Raw genomic sequence first — 23547 nt, forward strand, 5'->3', positions numbered from 1 at the left:
TCGTCTTGCGGTTTTTTTCGTCTTGCGAAGCAAGCCCATTAGCGGCTTAGCGGATTAGCGCTATTAGCGGCTTAGCGGGCTTAGCGGATCAGCTGTTAAGCAGCTTAGCGGCTTGGGAAAAAGGGGGGGGGGGAGGAAAAAACCCCCGCAGGAACTCGCAAGACATTTTCGTCTTGCAAAGCAAGCCCATAGCAAATTCGTTTTGCGAAGCAACTCCAAAACGGAAAACCCTTTCGTCTAGCGGGTTTTCCGTCTTGCAAGGCATTCGTCTTGAGGGGCACCACTGTATAACATATGGGACCAAAGGGGGTGGGAAATATGTCCATGTCTGAACTGTAGTTAAATGGGGAGAAAATATTTGCAGTTCCTACGGAAAATACCGGGGGGGGGGGGCATCTTTAAAGTTGTTAAATGTTACAAAAATTAGGCCTGAACGTATCCTTTCGACTTGACAGCTCAGGGAAGATACCAAGCTTTATGAATCCTATAAAATCAACCCCTTTGCCAAGTTCTTCCATTCCAGCACCATTTTGCCCTTGGAAAAAAGACTCTTTCCCCTTCCAACTCCCCAAGCTTGAAGACATGTGTACACACCTCCTGCCCCAGGAAATGCCCAGAGGTGACAATTGCTGGGCTCCTTGTTCTCCAAGTGAAGCCAAATCTCATCCCCAGACTTGCCTCCGGCTCCAGACATGCCAAGGAACTTCTGTTATACTTTGGGTGGTGGGTACTTAAGACATGTTTGCCGATGATGCTAAGCTTATACTGTACTTGGGTGTTGCCCTGACAGAGCTGTCTATGCTAATCTTGTGCAACCCTCCCCTTTTGTGACATGTTAGTGATGTGGCAATGATGTATTGATGATGCTGTGCAATCTGTATCCTGACATATGGTGGGAAAGTTTTCAAAGTCAATGTGGCCCCATGCTCTGGGTTCACTGGCTGCTGTTGAACCTGTTGCGCAACAATAAAGGCTCTGAGGCTACTGACTGCTGCTTTGCTCCAAATTGCTTGTGTAGCAGGAAACCCCCCCCCCCATCATTCAGTTTGTACAAACTTCACACACACTCACACACTACATACGCTACACTTCTGTTATAAATTAATAGAAAATCAACCATACATCGGATTTGCACTGTTCCATTTTTATTTTACTCCATGAAGGAAAGACTACAAAATGGGGAAGGTTTGATACAGGGCGCCATAATCCCTTCACCATACCAGCACATCCACAGGAGCCCTGCCCAGTTGCTATGCCAACCCTGATGATCCCAGACAGAAGACAATCAAGATCACAAAGAACTTGCATATGGGAGTGGATTCAGCATGGACTGGAACAAAGGACAATGATCAGATCTTCCCTCAGGGGGCAGGAAACTGCGACTACCTTTTGTCTTCAGAAAATGACTCATGGGGAGGGGTAGAAGGGAACCAGCCAGGTGACAGGACACTCAGGTTACCACCACAACTCCTCCCTCAACCCCTCTTTTCTGTAATGTATGCATGATGTTTCTGGGGGTGGGCTTGACCTAGAGGATGGGAATTTCAAAAGTTTTTATAAGGTTTTGCACACCATTTTCTGTGTCTTTCCTCTCTCCTGCAAGTGAGAGGAACACCCGGTTGCAACAGTTCAATAAAGGCCAAGCCTACAGGATGCTGATTTGCTCCAATTTACTCTGGTTGGTGTCTTTACTTTTTGTCCAAGGGAGCCCTTGGATTTTTCCGGTAACGCTTGCTGGAATTTCCTTCTTTTACTGACCACATGGACCTGCGGGGGTGGGGGTGGGGGGACCTGTACCCCGACAAGCTGGGCTGTTGAGTAGTCTCTCAACCCGGAATTTTCCTTACCAGTGTGGAACCTCTAATGGAGCTATCGCCCCACTCCCCCCCCCCAATATTGTTCCTTAGACTGTCCCTGTGGCTGACTTTTTGGTTTTCTAAGAAAAGCACATTTCACATCAAATTTAGCTGCAGATTAAGCTGGGGGAAGGGAGGGGTCACTCTCTCTCTCCTAAACCTCTCCTGTCCACCACCACCCTTTTCTGGGCACAATTATTTTAGACAGCTCACCCCTGTTTCCTTCCTATGCAGAGTTAAGGTCCAATACGCTGCTATTACTGTTATTATTGTGAGCTTTGCAATGGTCATGGGGGATAATTTGCAGGAAATGTGTGGCTTACTGTGTTTCTTTTTTAAAAAAGATCTGTTTGCAAAAGGTTTATATAGAAAATCAATCAATCGATTACTAATAGGTCCTCAAAACACCTGGGGAGGTACTGCCGCTAGAAACTATTCCACCTCCCCGCCCGTCCCACTTCTAATGCAAACCCCCTTCCGCAGTCAAGATGGGATTTCTGCTAAAAGAGAGTTGGACAACTTGGGGGTTTCGGCAGGAAATTCAAGGCAGCCCCCTGCCTGAATGAGACTGGATTCCCCTGCTAAAACAAAGAAGGGGGGCTGTTTAGGAGATAGATCCAGACAAACCCGCTTCTGAATCAGGAAGGGGTTTGCTTGGAATCCTGCCCAACTGAGCAGAATTTAGGCCCTGCCCATCGGCTGCCGTTGAAAACCAGACATCACCCGGCCCTGGGCAGGATGGCACACCGAGACTCCTCACATCTGTTCAAAGGAGGCTGCAAAGCGGGGGGACATGTTTGTATCATTTCGTCGTCTTGTTTATTTCTATGCTCTTTTAGATGTGGCTTCATCTCTGGGAGCAGCCAAGTTACAGGGAACCAGGCAGAGGCCTTCTCAGTGGTGGCGCCTTCTTCATGGTGATCCACTACTGCTTTAAGGGAGGTCTTGGAATAAGTAGATTTGTTGCTGATCCAAAACACCCACCCACCCCACTCACACATGAAAACAAAGACCACCACAGCCAACTACAAATGAATAACCACACCCTAGGCCACCCGACCCCACCCCCACCCATCTTTCCCCCACTCCACCTCTTTCCCCTTTCCTTCCTAATGTCTCAACAAATGAAAATGATTTGTAAAAATGTTACATGGGGGAAAAAACATGAGAGAGAGACATTGCACACTTTTGTAAATCAACAAAATCTTTAATAAATAAATAAATAAATCATAAAAAGAGGCCTCCTCACCTGAAGGACATCAAAGCCCACCTGAAGTCCCAAAATCCCTGAAGTCCTGATCCACGCAGATCTATGCGTGTATGGAGCGATCTGCGTGGATCTGCATCTGATAGTTTAGGACTCCCTGTTGTAGGGAATCACATGTATAATCGTATGTTTGGGGACATCAGGTGGCCTTTGATGTCCTTCAGGTAAGCTTTGGGTGTATGGCTTTCCTCCATCTCCACTGCGCAGGATTCCTCTGGAATGACAAGATCACTTGCACAGCTTTCCTCCATCTCAACTGTGCAGGATTCCTCTGGAATGACAAGATCACTTGCAGAGTTTTCCTCCATCTCAACTGTGCAGGATTCCTCTGGAATGACAAGATCACTTGCACAGCCTTCCTCCATCTCAACTGCGCAGGATTTGACAAGATCTTCCGCATGGGTTTCCTCCATCTCCACTGCGGAGGATTTCTCTTGAATTACCAGGTCCAGCAGAGAACCACACTTTGAACAAGTAGTAAGACTCTCGCTTTTCGCCGCACTGCCTGGGGTAATCACCACTACAGTTTCTATTTGAGATGTATCTGTTGCGGTGGTCCTGATGCAACGTCTCTCAATCCCAACCAATGCTGCACTCAGCAGCTGGAAACCTGCAGCGATAAAGCCTAGATAAATAGAAGGTCCAATATGCTGCTCGCTGGGAATTTGAGGCAATTCAAAAGTTTCAGGGAAGTCAATTTCCCCATTTTGTAAGACAGCAGACATGTTCCATATCACGGAAATCAGGACGAGTATCCCTGCTGGTAAGTTCAGCAGAGCTCCAAGCCCAAAAAAGGTTAAGAGAAAATCCTTATGTTTTCTGGCCTCGAAGACATTGCAGAGGGCAAATGACTGTAATCCAAGGGCCGCTGAATTCATAATGGCAGCTAAGGCCATTAAGTCCTGAGCAATAAAAATTTCCCTCGGGAGGTTTGGATGTTGTTCATGGAGCTCCTCACAATGGTAATAATAGTTTCCGTCGTTAGAAGGGTCTTTCAAAAAACAGACCTGCCAGATTCCAATCCAGATGTTTCCCTTTATGTTTTCCACGCGCCACACTCGCCAGTTGACAATGGCTGTTGAGGCAATGCACATCATCCAGGCCATAATATCCATCAGGAATGCACACAACTGGAGGCAGGACACTAATCTCAGCCACCTGACCACCAGGGAGCCTTCTTTCACCCGCAGGGGGGGTTTGGAGAGGAGGGGAGCAGGGGAGACCTTGGAAGACATCCTGGAAACAAAAGAGAAGACAACATGCAGTGAGAGAGGGAATAAGAAGCATGTCTAGTCATTGAAGGACATCCTCCCTCCTGCATTCTTCCTTCCATGCACAGAAAGAAGCAGCAAAAGAAAGAGTTCCCTTGCTCTCTCTCCCCCCCCCCTCCCCCGGTTAGGTAGAGACATCTGATCCACACATACTTTCTTCCAGCAAACTGCTACTGATTTAATATACTCTTGCACTGTTGATGTGAAAATGGCCAGAACCTCAGCAACCTGTTGTGGATGGGAGCTGCTCATGTTTCGCTGTCCTGCTATCTGCTACTGCAGCTATCCTTTTCCACCGAGCATAAACACAGCTATGGCATAGTGAGGAATGTTTAATCCATAAACTTACGTGAAATGCCTTCCTCAGCTACAGTATAGCGTGCCAGGAACAGCGCAGGTATTTGCTAGGTGCTCCTGAGCCTCAAGAAGACTGAGCTGTTGGCCACTGAGCTGACGTTTGCCTGAGCAGCCGGCCAGCCACAGCAGCAACTGCTCTGCAGAATTCTTAGGTCAGTTACAGTTAGAATCCTGGCAACAACACAAATCATAACTCCAGGGTACTGGTCATTTGGAAGATCAGGAAGTGGAAAATGGGAGGGAACTCAGTTCCCTTCTTTCCCAATGCAGAGTGTCTATTCCAGGACACTGTGCAGTTAAAACGCGTTCTTCCTGAAGTCAGATTCAGAGCAGTTCCAGCAGTAAAAATGGGGATGTGTGTATCTCAGTACAGATTTGTTTGATGGTCCTGAATGCATTTCATAAAGGATCTCCATGTACAAGAGAGGCTAATAGCATGAGGCCCTGAACAATAAGAATTGTCTTGGCCAAATTATTGAAGACTCCTTACAAACCTCTCATTCTTCTTCCCCATCCCATCTTGTTTGGACATAATAGTAAGGGAGAAGATCTTAGCTCTTTTCCTTTGCACTGGGATTACATGAAATTTGAGCCATGGGACCCCATCACTCACACCAATACGGGCAACACCATTTTCAGAACCCAGGTGCCCATGATTTAAAATCGCTTTCCTAAGACACTTCCGTCAAAATATTTGTGTTGCTTTCTTTCCGTTCCTTTCTGTGTTGATGCTCCGAATGTGAGCTGCTCAGCTGCATGCAGTTTCCACTGAAGTGTGTGTGTGTGTGTGTGTGTGATTAACATTCGGCCAAGCAATGGGCCTAAATCCATATATTTCACCTGAAATAACTTTGGGAGCCAGCCTTTAAAAATCTAGATATCAAATTCAGAGGAATTAAAAGCTGTCATCTTTTTGACTATTTGAAACATCTTAGAACATACACAAATGTTAATGTTGGAAGGAAGGCAGCAAATGGAGCATTGGAGCCATCCATTCATTTCAGGAGTTGTGACCATTGATAAGATGAAGCACTTTCACATCGCATGGCAGTGTGCAGTGCTTTTAAAAAGGTAAAGGACCCCTGACAGTTAAGTCCAGTCACGGCTCTGGGGTTGCACCACTCATTGGCTTTACTGGCCGAGGGAGCTGATGTTGGTCCGCAGACAGTTTTTCCGGGTCATGTGGCCAGCAAGACTAAGCCGCTTCTGGTGAAACCAGAGCAGCGCACAGAAACGCCATTTACTGTCCCACCGAAGCAGTACCTATTTATCTACTTGCACTTTGACGTGGTTTGGAACTGCTAGGTTGGCTGGAGCAGGGACCGAGCAACGGGAGCTCACCCCGTCAAAGACGCAAGTCCAGTTCTTTATCTGCATGACATCCTCCACACCCAAATGCTCTCCTGTTCTGTTTCCCCCACTTAATCCGGATACACCATCTCCATTGGAAACTCTGCTCAGTGACACCCATCCAATAGAAAAGTGCTGATCGTCTTCATGCAGATACACTTCCGTGCAGGGGTTTGGCCGACAAGTTCTTCCCGAGTGGGGGGATGTTTTCGGGGGCTCCTTGCTTTTCCCTGCCTCCCCTTTCATCCTTGGAGATCTTGGCCATTCTCTTAACAGGGACCTCCGTTCTCAGGCCGGATTTCTGTTTTCCTTCATTCCTCCTTCTCCCGGTCTGGTTCACTGAGCAACTAAGAGAGAGGAGGTTTCATGCAAGTCAAGGTGTGCAATGGAAGAAAAGGTTCAGGAACAAGCGACGCAGCAGCCCCCCAAGCGTAAAAACACATTTGAACATATCGCTCATGAGATCCCCCCGTGGATATAAATGCAGAACATCCTGTGCTCCTATTAATATACAAAGTGGGGTATTTCATACGATAAGAACAGAGGAAGCTGCTTTATATGGAACCAGACCAATTTTGGGAAAGTGCTACATGGGCCAGTCCACCGATTGGCTACCAATGAGAACATAGCAAAAGACAAAATGGCTGCCGTATGTTGTGGTATGAAATAAATTTGCCTGGCTGTGGGGCGTGAAGGCCGCACCCTGCAAGACCCTTTCCACGTGGCCTAGGTCCCGACTCTCTGGCCCCACAAAAGAGGCTCCCCATGAGGCCAGAGGAACATGGCCTGGTTGTGGAGCATGATTCGAAACCTCCAGTCCCAGTCCAGTGCTCTAACCACTAAACCACACTGCCCCCCATTGCAGTCTATAACAGCCTGGAGGGCCACAGATACCCCATATTCTCTGGCTCTGAGATTGGCCAAAGTTTCCTTTCTCTCCCTTGTTGTGCAAAAAGAAAAATGCCCATGACAAAATGTGACATTTTTGGTTCTTTGGAGACAGTTCTGCTTCTCTCTCTCTCTCTCTCTCTCTCTCTCTCTCTCTCTCTCTTAATTTGAAGGAGCCTCATCCCTTTTCCCACCCAACTTCCTCCTGCGCACAGCTTCAAGATTTCCATGAAGAACTAACTAACCAACCACCCATAATTGGAATTTACGCGATTAAGCAGATAATTTATTTTTATATAATGAAAATAGATGGGAGGATAAGTTAATTGCGCAGGGCAAGAATATATAGGATGGCAAAAATCAAAAGAAACAAAGATTATGAGTTGGGTTCTTAAAATAACAACAACACATGCCTCCTCATTGGATTTCAGAATAAATATGTCTCACTTTTTTTAAAAAAAAGTTTTCCCGCAAGTTCAGACGTCGAGAGCTAATTCTTTTGCTCGCAAAAAGTCCAGCTTCTTGTTGCTGCAAGGTGGTGTCTGTACTACGACTTCAGGGCCTGATACTCACCATTTCACCCCCTGCACCAAGGCATGCCCACACTTGACTAATGCTCTCAAGCTCCACCAACCTTGAAGCTTCCTGCTTTTCTCTTTGGGACATTGCCTCTTGAACAACTGCTTCCTGGAAGCCCATTTTTTGGAGCCCTTGTCAATTTCAATAAATGTGTGCACGCTTGCTACCTGAGAGCTTGCAGGCTCAGTTTTGGCTGTTGTTATTGAGCGGTGCCAAAACAGCTGGTTGCATGGACCCAGGGAGGAGAGTGCCACAATCTTGAATTGAGATTAATTTTTCCACATCTCTTGACTTCCAAGATGATATCCTATAATATTAAAAGGAAAAAATCCCAAATTTGACTATTTATTCAAGGTACTACCAATAAACATTCCTCCAGAGAAATGAAAGAGCTGACAAAAAATGTAAATCTATGAGTATACAGTGGTGCCTCGCAGGGTGAAATTAATTCATTCTGCGAGTCTCTTCGTCTAGCGGCTTTTTCGTCTTGCGAAGCAAGCCTATTAGCGGCTTAGCGGATTAGCGCTATTAGCGGTTTAGCGGCTATTGGGGCTATTAGCGGCTATTAAAGGCTTAGCGGATTAGCGGATTAGCTGCTAAAAGGCTATTAGCGGTTTAGCGGCTTAGAAAAAGGGGGTGGGGAGCGAAAAAAAATCTCAAGACTCGCAAGATATTTTCGTCTTGCGAAGCAAGCCCATAGGGAAATTCGTCCTGCGAAGCGCATCGAAAAACGGAAAACCCTTTTGTCTAGCGGGTTTTCCGTCTTGCGAGGCATTCGTCTTGCGGGGCACCACTGTACATAGGAAGGAAATCCAGACGAGGGACAAGCTAAAGGGAACAAGGACACAAATGCTAGAGAACACGTAAAAGAGGCCTCCACGTGATTCCCTTCAACTTTCAAGAGTAAACTATCAGATCCAGATCCGCGCAGATCTCTACAGTTTGTGAAGGGCATCAGGAACTGTAGTTTCTTCGGGGCTCTGGAAAGCGCAGTGTGCCAAGGGAGCTGGGAACTGTAGTTTAAGGGTGCTGGGACCTGTAGCTCCCGGGATGTGCATATGCAGGTGATTGCTTTAAACGCAATTCCGCAACCCAAAAGAAGGTTTATCATGAGGATTACACTCTTGTGCACGGAAATGAACTTACAAAACCCTTGGTTTTTATATTTTGTAAAAATTGAAAGTGTAGGTTTGCTTGGAAGGGACTTGAGTGTTGTTATGTACCAGGTTGTTTTTAAGTGCATATCTATATAACATATGGGACCAAAGGGGGTGGGAAATATGTCCATGTCTGAACTGTAGTTAAATGGGGAGAAAATATTTGCAGTTCCTACGGAAAATACCGGGGGAGGGGCATCTTTAAAGTTGTTAAACGTTACAAAAATTAGGCCTGAACGTATCCTTTCGACTTGACAGCTCAGGGAAGATACCAAGCTTTATGAATCCTATAAAATCAACCCCTTTGCCAAGTTCTTCCATTCCAGCACCATTTTGCCCTTGGAAAAAAGACTCTTTCCCCTTCCAACTCCCCAAGCTTGAAGACATGTGTGCACACCTCCTGCCCCAGGAAATGCCCAGAGGTGACAATTGCTGGGCTCCTTGTTCTCCAAGGGAAGCCAAATCTCATCCCCAGACTTGCCTCCGGCTCCAGACATGCCAAGGAATTTCTGTTATATTTTGGGTGGTGGGTACTTAAGACATGTTTGCCGATGATGCTAAGCTTATACTGTACTTGGGTGTTGCCCTGACAGAGCTGTCTATGCTAATCTTGTGCAACCCTCCCCTTTTGTGACATGTTAGTAATGTGGCAATGATGTATTGATGATGCTGTGCAAACTGTATTCTGACATATGGTGGGAAAGTTTTCAAAGTCAATGTGGCCCCATGCTCTGGGTTCACTGGCTGCTGTTGAACCTGTTGTGCAACAATAAAGGCTCTGAGGCTACTGACTGCTGCTTTGCTCCAAATTGCTTGTGTAGCAGGAACCCCCCCCATCATTCAGTTTGTACAAACTTCACACACACTCACACTCACACACTACATACGCTACACTTCTGTTATAAATTCATAGAAAATCAACCATACATCGGATTTGCACTGTTCCACTTTTATTTTACTCCATAAAGGAAAGACTACAAAATGGGGAAGGTTTGATACAGGGCGCCATAATCCCTTCACCATACCAGCACATCCACAGGAGCCCTGCCCAGTTGCTATGCCAACCCTGATGATCCCAGACAGAAGACAATCAAGATCACAAAGAACTTGCATATGGGAGTGGATTCAGCATGGACTGGAACAAAGGACAATGATCAGATCTTCCCTCAGGGGGCAGGAAACTGCGACTACCTTTTGTCTTCAGAAAATGACTCATGGGGAGGGGTAGAAGGGAACCAGCCAGGTGACAGGACACTCAGGTTACCACCACAACTCCTCCCTCAACCCCTCCTTTCTGTAATGTATGCATGATGTTTCTGGGGGTGGGCTTGACCTAGGGGATGGGAATTTCAAAAGTTTTTATAAGGTTTTGCACACCATTTTCTGTGTCTTTCCTCTCTCTTGCAAGTGAGGGGAACACCCGGTTGCAACAGTTCAATAAAGGCCAAGCCTACAGGCTGCTGATTTGCTCCAATTTACTCTGGTTGGTGTCTTTACTTTTTGTCCAAGGGAGCCCTCAGATTTTTCCAGTAACACTTGCTTGCTGGAATTTCCTTCTTTTACTGACCACATGGACCTGCGGGGGCGGGGGGGGGGGAACCTGTACCCCGACAAGCTGGGCTGTTGAGTAGTCTCTCAACCCGGAATTTTCCTTACCAGTGTGCAACCTCAAATGGAGCTATCTCCCCACTCCCCCCCAAAATATTGTTCCTTAGACTGTCCCTGTGGCTGGCTTTTTGGTTTTTTAAGAAAAGCACATTTCACATCAAATTTAGCTGCAGATTAAGGTGGAGGAAGGGAGGGGTCACTCTCCCTCTCCTAAACCTCTCCTGTCCACCACCACCCTTTTCTGGGCACAATTATTTTAGACAGCTCACCCCTGTTTCCTTCCTATGCAGAGTTAAGGTCCAATACGCTGCTATTACTGTTATTATTGTGAGCTTTGCAATGGTCATGGGGGATAATTTGCAGGAAATGTGTGGCTTACTGTGTTTCTTTTTTTAAAAAGATCTGTTTGCAAGGGTATGTATAGAAAATCAATCAATCAATCAATCAATCAATCAATCACTAATAGGTCCTCAAAACACCTGGGGAGGTACTGCTGCTAGAAACTATTCCACCTCCCCACCCGTCCCACTTCTAATGCAAACCCCCTTCCTCAGTCAAGATGGGATTTCTGCTAAAAGAGAGTTGGACAACTTGGGGGTTTCAGCAGGAAATTCAAGGCAGCCCCCTGCCTGAATGAGACTGGATTCCCCTGCTAAAACAAAGAAGGGGGGCTGTTTAGGAGAGAGATCCAGACAAACCCGCTTCTAAATCAGGAATGGGTTTGCTTGGAATCCCGCCCAACTGAGCAGAATTTAAGTCCTGCTCATCGGCTGACGTTGAAAACCAGACATCGCCCAGCCCTGGGCAGGATGGCACACCGAACCTCCTCACATCTGTTCAAAGGAGGCTGCAAAGCGGGGGGACATGCTTGTATCATTTCGTTGTCTTGTTGATTTCCATGCTCTTTTAGATGTGGCTTCATAGCAGAGTGGGGGATTTGAGCCCTGGTGCCTCCCAGGTCCTAGTTTGGCAGTCTAACCACTAGGCCGCACTGCCTCTCCACCTTCCTGCTTGAAGCAGCCCTTAATTGGGGACCTATATTCCTGCTTAAACCAGCTTTCTTTTTAGGACTGTGAACTTGGCTTTGCAACACTGGTAGCCGCACCGTACATTTAAGGCACCCCCACCAAGAATCCTGGGAACTGTAGTTTGCTAAAGGTGCTGGGAACTGCAGCTTTCTCAGGATTCTGGAAATATTGAGCTCTTTGGAATTTTCAGAGATGGGGGGGCTGTTAACAGATGCTGCGGAAATGAATTCTTCTTGTGGTTTTCCGTGTACGAGATCCATCCCAGTATATAAGCACTACGGTTTGGGAGGAGGCCAGTTGTTTGGAAAGCACAAGGTCGACAGAAAAAGACACCGAGACTTTTGTGGGCTGTGGCAGATGAGGTCAGAGGGAGACTGCGATTTGGGGAGAATGTATCTTATTCTAAGGAATGCTTAATTCCAAAGAAACAGAAAAGATGTTTGACTTTCTAGGATATGGCACTGCTGTTCAGATCGCAAGTTACCCAACCTCACAATTACTTAGGGTCATGCAAACAGACCGATAGCCCATGCTAGTCCAATGCACTGATGTCCACAAAAACCGGACGGATGATTCAAGGAAACTTCCAGGCAGGGCATGAAGGCACTTAGCTCTTCCCCCCTCCAGGACAAACCTTTTTTATATCAGAACTTTAATGCGCTATTAGAATTAAAAGAGGGGAAAACCCAGCCGGATGGGCGGGGTCTAACTAAATTATTATTCCGGTATTTTTCGCTCTATAGGGCGCACCTGACCATAGGGCGCACCTAGTTTTCAGAGGGGGAAATCAAGGAAAAAAATATGATTCCCCCCCCCCCATCTCTGGGAGCAGCCAAGTTACAGGGAACCAGGCAGAGGCCTTCTCAGTGGTGGCGCCTTCTTCGTGGTGATCCACTACTGCTTTAAGGGAGGTCTTGGAATAAGTAGATTTGTTGCTGATCCAAAACACCCACCCACCCCACTCACACATGAAAACAAAGACCACCACAGCCAACTACAAATGAAGAACCACACCCTAGGCCACCCGACCCCACCCCCACCCATCTTTCCCCCACTCCACCTCTTTCCCCTTTCCTTCCTAATGTCTCAACAAATGAAAATGATTTGTAAAAATGTTACATGGGGGGAAAAACATGAGAGAGAGACATTGCACACTTTTGTAAATCAACAAAATCTTTAATAAACAAATAAATAAATAAATACTAAAAAAAAAAAAAAACATAAAAAGAGGCCTCCTCACCTGAAGGACATCAAAGCCCACCTGAAGTCCCAAAATCCCTGAAGTCCTGATCCACGCAGATCTATGCGTGTATGGAGCGATCTGCGTGGATCTGCATCTGATAGTTTAGGACTCCCTGTTGTAGGGAATCACATGTATAATCGTATGTTTGGGGACATCAGGTGGCCTTTGATGTCCTTCAGGTAAGCTTTGGGTGTATGGCTTTCCTCCATCTCCACTGCGCAGGATTCCTCTGGAATGACAGGATCACTTGCAGAGTTTTCCTCCATCTCAACTGTGCAGGATTCCTCTGGAATGACAAGATCACTTGCACAGCCTTCCTCCATCTCAACTGCGCAGGATGTGACAAGATCTTCCGCATGGGTTTCCTCCATCTCCACTGCGGAGGATTTCTCTTGAATTACCAGGTCCAGCAGAGAACCACACTTCGAACAAGTAGTTAGACTCTCGCTATTCACTGCACTTCCTGGGGGAATCACCACTACAGTTTCTATTTGAGATGTATCTGTTGCGGTGGTCTTGATGCAACATCTCTCCATCCCAACCAATGCTGCACTCAGCAGCTGGAAACCTGCAGCGATAAAGCCTAGATAAATAGAAGGTCCAATATGCTGCTCGCTGGGAATTTGAGGCAATTCAAAAGTTTCAGGGAAGTCAATTTCCCCATTTTGTAAGACAGCAGACATGTTCCATATCACGGAAATCAGGACGAGTATCCCTGCTGGTAAGTTCAGCAGAGCTCCAAGCCCAAAAAAGGTTAAGAGAAAATCCTTATGTTTTCTGGCCTCGAACACATTGCAGAGGGCAAATGACTGTAATCCAAGGGCCGCTGAATTCATAATGGCAGCTAAGGCCATTAAGTCCTGAGCAATAAAAATTTCCCTCGGGAGGTTTGGATGTTGTTCATGGAGCTCCTCACAATGGTAATAATAGTTTCCGTCGTTAGAAGGGTCTTTCAAAAAACAGACCTGCCAGATTCCAATCCAGATGTTTCCCTTTATGTTTTCCACGCGCCACACTCGCCAGTTGACAATGGCTGTTGAGGCAATGCACATCATCCAGGCCATAATATCCATCAGGAATGCACACAACTGGAGGCAGGACACTAATCTCAGCCACCTGACCACCAGGGAGCCTTCTTTCACCCGCAGGGGGGGTTTGGAGAGGAGGGGAGCAGGGGAGACCTTGGAAGACATCCTGGAAACAAAAGAGAAGACAACATGCAGTGAGAGAGGGAATAAGAAGCATGTCTAGTCATTGAAGGACATCCTCCCTCCTGCATTCTTCCTTCCATGCACAGAAAGAAGCAGCAAAAGAAAGAGTTCCCTTGCTCTCTCTCCCCCCCCCTCCCCCGGTTAGGTAGAGACATCTGATCCACACATACTTTCTTCCAGCAAACTGCTACTGATTTAATATACTCTTGCACTGTTGATGTGAAAATGGCCAGAACCTCAGCAACCTGTTGTGGATGGGAGCTGCTCATGTTTCGCTGTCCTGCTATCTGCTACTGCAGCTATCCTTTTCCACCGAGCATAAACACAGCTATGGCATAGTGAGGAATGTTTAATCCATAAACTTACGTGAAATGCCTTCCTCAGCTACAGTATAGCGTGCCAGGAACAGCGCAGGTATTTGCTAGGTGCTCCTGAGCCTCAAGAAGACTGAGCTGTTGGCCACTGAGCTGACGTTTGCCTGAGCAGCCGGCCAGCCACAGCAGCAACTGCTTTGCAGAATTCTTAGGTCAGTTACAGTTACAGGCCAGTTAGAATCCTGACAACAACACAAATCATAACTCCAGGGTACTGGTCATTTGGAACATCAGGAAAGTGGAAAATGGGAGGGAACTCAGTTCCCTTCTTTCCCAATGCAGAGTGTCTATTCCAGGACACTGTGCAGTTAAAACGCGTTCTTCCTGAAGTCAGATTCAGAGCAGTTCCAGCAGTAAAAATGGTGATGTGTGTATCTCAGTACAGATTTGTTTGATGGTCCTGAATGCATTTCATAAAGGATCTCCATGTACAAGAGAGGCTAATAGCATGAGGCCCTGAACAATAAGAATTGTCTTGGCCAAATTATTGAAGACTCCTTACAAACCTCTCATTCTTCTTCCCCATCCCATCTTGTTTGGACATAATAGTAAGGGAGAAGATCTTAGCTCTTTTCCTTTGCACTGGGATTACATGAAATTTGAGCCATGGGACCCCATCACTCACACCAATACGGGCAACACCATTTTCAGAACCCAGGTGCCCATGATTTAAAATCGCTTTCCTAAGACACTTCCGTCAAAATATTTGTGTTGCTTTCTTTCCGTTCCTTTCTGTGTTGATGCTCCGAATGTGAGCTGCTCAGCTGCATGCAGTTTCCACTGAAGTGTGTGTGTGTGTGTGTGTGTGATTAACATTCGGCCAAGCAATGGGCCTAAATCCATATATTTCACCTGAAATAACTTTGGGAGCCAGCCTTTAAAAATCTAGATATCAAATTCAGAGGAATTAAAAGCTGTCATCTTTTTGACTATTTGAAACATCTTAGAACATACACAAATGTTAATGTTGGAAGGAAGGCAGCAAATGGAGCATTGGAGCCATCCATTCATTTCAGGAGTTGTGACCATTGATAAGATGAAGCACTTTCACATCGCATGGCAGTGTGCAGTGCTTTTAAAAAGGTAAAGGACCCCTGACAGTTAAGTCCAGTCACGGCTCTGGGGTTGCACCACTCATTGGCTTTACTGGCCGAGGGAGCTGATGTTGGTCCGCAGACAGTTTTTCCGGGTCATGTGGCCAGCAAGACTAAGCCGCTTCTGGTGAAACCAGAGCAGCGCACAGAAACGCCATTTACCGTCCCGCCGAAGCAGTACCTATTTATCTACTTGCACTTTGACGTGGTTTGGAACTGCTAGGTGGGCAGGAGCAGGGACCGAGCAACGGGAGCTCACCCCGTCAAAGACGCAAGTCCAGTTCTGTATCTGCATGACATCATCCACACCCAAATGCTCTCCCGTTCTGTTTCCCCCACTTAATCCGGATACACCATCTCCATTGGAAACTCTGCTCAGTGACACCCATCCAATAGAAAAGTGCTGATCGTCTTCATGCAGATACACTTCCGTGCAGGGGTTTGGCCGACAAGTTCTTCCCGAGTAGGGGGATGTTTTCAGGGGCTCTTTGCTTTTCCCTGCCTCCCCTTTCATCCTCGCCTGAGGAGATCTTGGCCATTCTCTTGACAGGGACCTCCGTAATCAGGCCGGATTTCTGTTTTCCTTCATTCCTCCTTCTCCCGGTCTGGTTCACTGAGCAAATAAGAGAGAGGAGGTTTCATGCAAGTCAAGGTGTGCAATGGAAGAAAAGGTTCAGGAACAAGCGACGCAGCAGCCCCCCAAGCGTAAAAACACATTTGGACATATCGCTCATGAGATTCGCCCCCCCCCCCTTAGGGATTTTTTCAAAAAAAAGTTGCTCAGACGTTGAGGGCTAATTCTGTTTCCGATGATAAAAACCCATCTGTTTCCACCGAAAAACCTTTCAGCGGATCGTTTGCAACAGTTTGGCACCATTTTAGAGGTAATTGCAGAATGTCAGATTTTTGCTGAAATTCTGACCGCACTGCTTAGGGATTTTTTCAAAAAAAAGTTGTTCAGACGTCGAGGGCTAATTCTGTTCCCGATGATAAAAACCCATTTGTTTCCACCAAAAAAGCTTTCAGGGGATGGTATGCAACAGTTTGGCACCATTGTTGAGTGAATTGCAGAACGTCACATTTTTGCTGAAATTCTGACCGCGCGGCTCAGGGATTTTTTTTAAAAAAAGTTTTCAGACGTCGAGGGCTAATTCTACTTCAGGGCATTTGGGAGGAAGAAAAGGTTCAGGAAGAAGCGACGCAGCAGCCCCCCCAAGTGTAAAAACACATTTGGACATATCGCTCATGAGATTCGCCCCCCCCCCCGTGGATATAAATGCAGAACATCCCGTGCTCCTATTAATATACAAAGTATATAATATATAATATATCATATTTCATATGATAAGAACAGAGGAAGCTGCCTTATACGGAGCCAGACCAATTTTGGGAAAGTGCTACATGGGCCAGTCCACCGATTGGCTACCAATGAGAACATAGCAAAAGACAAAATGGCTGCCATATGGTGTGGTATGAAATAAATTTGCCTGGCTGTGGGGCGTGAAGGCTGCACCCTGCAAGACCCTTTCCACATGGCCTAGGTCCAGACTCGCTAGCCCCACAAAAGAGGCTCCTCATGAGGCCAGAGGAACATGGCCTGGCTGTGGGGCATGATTCGAAACCTCCAGTCCCAGTCCACTGCTCTAACCACTAAACCACACTGCCCCCCCCCATTGCAGTCTATAACAGCCTGGAGGGCCACAGATGCCCCATATTCTCTGGCTCTGAGATTGTCCAGTTTCCTTTCTCTCCCTTGTTGTGCAAAAAGAAAAATGCCCATGACAAAATGTGACATTTTTGGTTCTTTGGACACAGTTCTGCTTTTCTCTCTCTCTCTCTCTCTCTCTCTCTCTCTCTCTCTCTCTCTCTCCCTCTCTCTCTCTCTTCATTTGAAGGAGCCTCATCCCTTTTCCCACCCAACTTCCTCCTGCACACAGCTTCAAGATTTCCATGAAGAACTAACTAACCAACCACCCATAATTGGAATTTACGAGATTAAGCAGATAATTTATTTTTATATAATGAAAATAGATGGGAGGATAAGTTAATTGCGCAAGGCAAGAATATATAGGATGGCAAAAATCAAAAGAAACGAAGATTATGAGTTGGGTTCTTAAAATAACAACAACACATGCCACCTCAGTGGATTTCAGAACAAATATGTCTCACTTTTTTTTAAAAAAAGTTTTCCCGCAAGTTAAGACGTAGAGCGCTAATTCTTTTTCTCATGATAGAAACCCTTCTGTTTCTGCCCAAAAAGCTTTCAGGGGGGCATTTGCAACAGTTTGGCACCATTTTTGAGTGAATTGCAGAATGTCACATTTTTGCTGAAATTGTGACCGCGCGGCTTAGGGATTTTTTTTTTAAAAAGTTGTTCAGACGTCGAGGGCTAACTCTGTTTCTGATGATAAAAACCCATCTGTTTCCACCGAAAAACCTTTCAGGGGATCGTTTGCAACAGTTTGGCACCATTTTTGAGTGAATTGCCGAACGTCACATTTTTGCTCAAATTCTGACCGCACGGCTTAGGGTTTTTTGCAGAAAAAGTTGTTCAGAGGTCGAGCTCTAATTCTGTTTCCGATGATAAAAACCCATCTGTTTCCACCGAAAAAGCTGAACTGTAGTTAAACGGGTGGAAAATATTTGCAGTTCCTCTGGAAACTACCGGGGGGGGGGGGGCATCTTTAAAGTTGTTAAATGTTACAAAAATTAGGCCTGAATGTATCCTTTCGACTTGACAGCTCAGGGAAGATACCAAGCTTTATGAATCCTATAAAATCAACCCCTTTGCCAAGTTCTTCCATTCCAGCACCATTTTGCCCTTGGAAAAAAGACTCTTTCCCCTTCCAACTCCCCAAGCTTGAAGACATGTGTACACACCTCCTGCCCCAGGAAATGCCCAGAGGTGACAATTGCTGGGCTCCTTGTTCTCCAAGGGAAGCCAAATCTCATCCCCAGACTTGCCTCCAGCTCCAGACATGCCAAGGAATTTCTGTTATACTTTGGGTGGTGGGTACTTAAGACATGTTTGCCGATGATGCTAAGCTTATACTGTACTTGGGTGTTGCCCTGACAGAGCTGTCTATGCTAATCTTGTGCAACCCTCCCCTTTTGTGACATGTTAGTAATGTGGCAATGATGTATTGATGATGCTGTGCAAACTGTATTCTGACATATGGTGGGAAAGTTTTCAAAGTCAATGTGGCCCCATGCTCTGGGTTCACTGGCTGCTGTTGAACCTGTTGCGCAACAATAAAGGCTCTGAGGCTACTGACTGCTGCTTTGCTCCAAATTGCTTGCTTGCTGGAATTTCCTTATTTTACTGACCACATGGACCTGTGGGGGGACCTGTACCCCAACAAGCTGGGCTGTTGAGTAGTCTCTCAACCCGGAATTTTCCTTAACAGTGTGGAACCTCTAATGGAGCTATCTCCCCACTCCCCCCAAAAATATTGTTCCTTAGACTGTCCCTGTGGCTGGCTTTTTGGTTTTTTAAGAAAAGCACATTTCACATCAAATTTAGCTGCAGATTAAGCTGGGGGAAGGGAGGGGTCACTCTCTCTCTCCTAAACCTCTCCTGTCCACCACCACCCTTTTCTGGGCACAATTATTTTAGACAGCTCACCCCTGTTTCCTTCCTATGCAGAGTTAAGGTCCAATACGCTGCTATTACTGTTATTATTGTGAGCTTTGCAATGGTCATGGGGGATAATTTGCAGGAAATGTGTGGCTTACTGTGTTTCTTTTTTAAAAAAGATCTGTTTGCAAAAGGTATGTCTAGAAAATCAATCAATCAATTACTAATAGGTCCTCTAAACACCTGGGGAGGTACTGCTGCTAGAAACTATTCCACCTCCCCGCCCGTCCCACTTCTAATGCAAACCCCCTTCCTCAATCAAGATGGGATTTCTGCTAAAAGAAGAGTTGGGCAACTTGGGCGTTTCAGCAGGAAATTCAAGGCAGCCCCCTGCCTGAATGAGACTGGATTCCCTGCTAAAACAAAGAAGGGGGGCTGTTTAGGAGATAGATCCAGACAAACCCACTTCTGAATCAGGAATGGGTTTGCTTGGAATCCTGCCCAACTGAGAAGAATTTAAGCCCTGCTCATCGGCTGACATTGAAAACCAGACATCGCCCGGCCCTGGGCAGGATGGCACACCGAGCCTCCTCACATCTGTTCAAAGGTGGCTGCAAAGCAGGGGGACATGTTCGTCTTGTTTATTTCTATGCTCTTTTAGATGTGGCTTCATAGCCGAGTGGGGGATTTGAGCCCCGGTGCCTCCCAGGTCCTAGTTTGGCAGTCTAACCACTAGGCCGCACTGCCTCTCCACCTTCCTGCATAAGCAGCCCTTAATTGGGTACCTATATTCCTGCTTAAACCAGCTTTCTTTTTAGGACTGCAAACTTTGCTTTGCAACACTGGTAGCCGCACCGTACACTTAAGGCGCCCCCACCAAGAATCCTGGGAACTGTAGTTTGTTAAAGGTGCTGGGAACTGCAGCTTTCTCAGGGTTCTGGAAACCATATTGAGCTCTTTGGAATTCTCAGAGATTGGGGGGGGGGGGGAGCTGTTAACAGATGCTGCGGAAATGAATTCTTCTTGTGGTTTTCCGTGTACGAGATCCATCCCAGTATATAAGCACTACGGTTTGGGAGGAGGCCAGTTGTTTGGAAAGCACAAGGTCGACAGAAAAAGACACCCAGACTTTTGTGGGCTGTGGCAGATGAGGTCAGAGGGAGACTGCGATTTGGGGAGAATGTATCTTATTCTAAGGAATGCTTAATTTCAAAGAAACAGAAAAGATGTTTGACTTTCTAGGATATGGCACTGCTGTTCAGATCGCAAGTTACCCAAACCTCACAATTACTTAGGGTCATGCAAACAGACCAATTGCCCATTCTGTTCCAATGCACTGATGTCCACAAAAACCGGACGGATGATTCAAGGAAGCTTCCATGCAGGGCATGAAGGCACTTAGCTCTTCCCCCCTCCCAGAACTGATATTCCAGGACAAACCTTTTTTATATCAGAACTTTAATGCGCTATTAGAATTAAAAGAGGGGGAAACCCAGCCGGATGGGAGGGGTCTAACTAAATTATTATTATGGTATTTTTCGCTCTATAGGGCGCACCTAGTTTTCAGAGGGGGAAATCAAGGAAAAAAATATGACCCCCCCCCCATCTCTGGGAGCAGCCAAGTTACAGGGAACCAGGCAGAGGCCTTCTCAGTGGTGGCGCCTTCTTCATGGTGATCCACTACTGCTTTAAGGGAGGTCTTGGAATAAGTAGATTTGTTGCTGATCCAAAACACCCACCCACCCCACTCACACATTGAAAACAAAGACCACCACAGCCAACTACAAATGAAGAACCACACCCTAGGCCACCCGACCCCCCCCCATCTTCCCCCCCTCCACCTCTTTCCCCTTTCGTTCCTAATGTCTCAACAAATGAAAACGATTTGTAAAAATTTTACGTGGGGGGAAAAAACATGAGAGAGAGACATTGCACACTTTTGTAAATCAACAAAATATTTAATAAACAAACAAATAAATAAATACTAATCATAAAAAGAGGCCTCCTCACCTGAAGGACATCAAAGCCCACCTGAAGTCCCCAAATCCCTGAAGTCCTGATCCACGCAGATCTATGCATGTATGGAGCGATCTGCGTGGATCTGCATCTGATAGTTTACGACTCCCTGTTGTAGGGAATCACATGTATAATCATATGTTTGGGGACATCAGGTGGCCTTTGATGTCCTTCAGGTAAGCTTTGGGTGTATGGCTTTCCTCCGTCTCCACTGCACAGGATTCCTCTGGAATGACAAGATCACTTGCACAGCTTTCCTCCATCTCAACTGTGCAGGATTCCTCTGGAATGACAAGATCACTTGCACAGCTTTCCTCCATCTCAACTGTGCAGGATTCCTCTGGAATGACAAGATCACTTGCACAGCTTTCCTCCATCTCAACTATGCAGGATTCCTCTGGAATGGCAAGATCACTTGCACAGCCTTCCTCCATCTCAACTGCGCAGGATTTGACAAGATCTTCTGCATGGGTTTCCTCCATCTCCACTGCGGAGGATTTCTCTTGAATTACCAGGTCCAGCAGAGAACCACACTTTGAACAAGTAGTAAGACTCTCGCTTTTTACCGCACTTCCTGGGGTAATCACCACTACAGTTTCTATTTGAGATGTATCTGTTGCGGTGGTTCTGATGCAACGTCTCTCAATCCCAACAAATGCTGCACTCAGCAGCTGGAAACCTGCAGCGATAAAGCCTAGATAAATAGAAGGTCCAATATGCTGCTCGCTGGGAATTTGAGGCAATTCAAAAGTTTCAGGGAAGTCAATTTCCCCATTTTGTAAGACAGCAGACATGTTCCATATCACGGAAATCAGGACGAGTATCCCTGCTGGTAAGTTCAGCAGAGCTCCAAGCCCAAAAAAGGTTAAGAGAAAATCCTTATGTTTTCTGGCCTCGAACACATTGCAGAGGGCAAATGACTGTAATCCAAGGGCGGCTGAATTCATAATGGCAGCTAAGGCCATTAAGTCCTGAGCAATAAAAATTTCCCTCGGGAGGTTTGGATGTTGTTCATGGAGCTCCTCACAATGGTAATAATAGTTTCCGTCGTTAGAAGGGTCTTTCAAAAAACAGACCTGCCAGATTCCAATCCAGATGTTTCCCTTTATGTTTTCCACGCGCCACACTCGCCAGTTGACAATGGCTGTTGAGGCAATGCACATCATCCAGGCCATAATATCCATCAGGAACGCACACAACTGGTGGCAGGACACTAATCTCAGCCACCTGACCACCAGGGAGCCTTCTTTCACCCCCAGGGGGGGTTTGGAGAGGAGGGGAGCAGGGGAGACCTTGGAAGACATCCTGGAAACAAAAGAGAAGACAACATGCAGTGAGAGAGGGAATAAGAAGCATGTCTAGTCACTGAAGGACATCCTCCCTCCTGAATTCTTCCTTCCATGCACAGAAAAAAGCAGCAAAAGAAAGAGTTCCCCTGCTCTCACTCCCCCCCCCCCCCCGGTTAGGTATAGACATCTGATCCACACATACTTTCTTCCAGCAAACTGCTACTGATTTAATATACTCTTGCACTGTTGATGTGAAAATGGCCAGAACCTCAGCAGCCTGTTGTGGATGGGAGCTGCTCATGTTTCGCTGTCCTGCTATCTGCTACTGCAGCTATCCTTTTCCACCGAGCATAAACACAGCTATGGCATAGTGAGGAATGTTTAATCCATAAACTTACGTGAAATGCCTTCCTCAGCTACAGTATAGCGTGCCAGGAACAGCGCAGGTATTTGCTAGGTGCTCCTGAGCCTCAAGAAGACTGAGCTGTTGGCCACTGAGCTGACGTTCGCCTGAGCAGCCGGCCAGCCACAGCAGCAACTGCTCTGCAGAATTCTTAGGTCAGTTACAGTTAGAATCCTGACAACAACACAAATCATAACTCCAGGGTACTGGTCATTTGGGACATCAGGAAGTGGAAAATGGGAGGGAACTCAGTTCCCTTCTTTCCCAATGCAGAGTGTCTATTCCAGGACACTGTGCAGTTAAAATGCGTTCTTCCTAAAGTCAGATTCAGAGCAGTTCCAGCAGTAAAAATGGTGATGTGTGTATCTCAGTACAGATTTGTTTGATGGTCCTGAATGCATTTCATAAAGGATCTCCATGTACAAGAGAGGCTAATAGCATGAGGCCCTGAACAATAAGAATTGTCTTGGCCAAATTATTGAAGACTCCTTACAAACCTCTCATTCTTCTTCCCCATCCCATCTTGTTTGGACATAATAGTAAGGGAGAAGATCTTAGCTCTTTTCCTTTGCACTGGGATTACATGAAATTTGAGCCATGGGACCCCATCACTCACACCAATACGGGCAACACCATTTTCAGAACCCAGGTGCCCATGATTTAAAATCGCTTTCCTAAGACACTTCCGTCAAAATATTTGTGTTGCTTTCTTTCCGTTCCTTTCTGTGTTGATGCTCCGAATGTGAGCTGCTCAGCTGCATCAGTTTCCACTGAAGTGTGTGTGTGTGTGTGTGTGTGTGTGTGTGTGATTAACATTCGGCCAAGCAATGGGCCTAAATCCATCTATTTCACCTGAAATAACTTTGGGAGCCAGCCTTTAAAAATCTAGATATCAAATTCAGAGGAATTAAAAGCTGTCATCTTTTTGACTATTTGAAACATCTTAGAACATACACAAATGTTAATGTTGGAAGGAAGG

At 46.2% G+C, this 23547-nt stretch overlaps 2 protein-coding genes and 2 long non-coding RNA genes across 5 annotated transcripts; all 4 read right to left on the reverse strand.

The window, feature by feature from the left end:
- Positions 1-2183: 2183 nt before the first annotated feature.
- Positions 2184-19497, reverse strand: LOC310671849. The gene is made up of 2 exons (XR_014508257.1): positions 19400-19497; positions 2184-2544 (listed from the first exon to the last, which is right to left on the reverse strand). It is a non-coding gene; the product is annotated as an uncharacterized lncRNA (long non-coding RNA).
- On the reverse strand, positions 2711-5607 carry LOC310671560 (uncharacterized protein). Of its 2 annotated transcripts, none has more exons than XR_014508065.1 (2): positions 4744-4866; positions 2711-4359 (listed from the first exon to the last, which is right to left on the reverse strand). XR_014508065.1 is itself a non-coding variant. In XM_083427822.1 (2 exons), the coding sequence occupies exons 1-2, from the start codon at positions 5281-5283 to the stop codon at positions 3234-3236; spliced, it is 1164 nt and encodes a 387-aa protein (XP_083283948.1). In that variant the 5' UTR covers positions 5284-5607; the 3' UTR covers positions 2946-3233. The 2 variants fall into 2 exon arrangements, 1 of the variants encoding a protein (XP_083283948.1); XM_083427822.1 differs by lacking the exon at positions 4744-4866 and adding an exon at positions 5246-5607 and having other exon boundaries at positions 2946-4359.
- On the reverse strand, positions 12514-15936 carry LOC310671730. Its single transcript, XR_014508120.1, has 2 exons — positions 15804-15936; positions 12514-13798 (listed from the first exon to the last, which is right to left on the reverse strand). It is a non-coding gene; the product is annotated as an uncharacterized lncRNA (long non-coding RNA).
- Positions 19498-20797: 1300 nt separating the features above from the next.
- LOC310671555 (uncharacterized protein) lies at positions 20798-23190 on the reverse strand. Its single transcript, XM_083427814.1, has 2 exons — positions 23066-23190; positions 20798-22181 (listed from the first exon to the last, which is right to left on the reverse strand). The coding sequence occupies exons 1-2, from the start codon at positions 23101-23103 to the stop codon at positions 21011-21013; spliced, it is 1209 nt and encodes a 402-aa protein (XP_083283940.1). The 5' UTR covers positions 23104-23190; the 3' UTR covers positions 20798-21010.
- Between the last annotated feature and the right edge of the window lie 357 nt (positions 23191-23547).

Source organism: Podarcis tiliguerta (assembly GCF_965153285.1).
Source record: "Podarcis tiliguerta genome assembly, chromosome: 2".
In the NCBI taxonomy this organism is placed as follows: Eukaryota; Metazoa; Chordata; class Lepidosauria; order Squamata; family Lacertidae; genus Podarcis; species Podarcis tiliguerta.

What these genes read in the sequence shown, in the direction of transcription:
- LOC310671560 (XM_083427822.1), bottom strand. Translation starts at nt 5,283, where the DNA reads ATGTCCAAACAAGATGGGATGGGGAAGAAGAATGAGAG. An exon ending in ATGGGGAAGAAGAATGAGAG is followed by an intron (nt 4,360 to 5,245) that starts GTTTGTAAGGAG and finishes TTTTGTTTCCAG; the next exon opens with GATGTCTTCCAAGGTCTCCC.
- LOC310671555 (XM_083427814.1), bottom strand. Translation starts at nt 23,103, where the DNA reads ATGTCCAAACAAGATGGGATGGGGAAGAAGAATGAGAG. An exon ending in ATGGGGAAGAAGAATGAGAG is followed by an intron (nt 22,182 to 23,065) that starts GTTTGTAAGGAG and finishes TTTTGTTTCCAG; the next exon opens with GATGTCTTCCAAGGTCTCCC.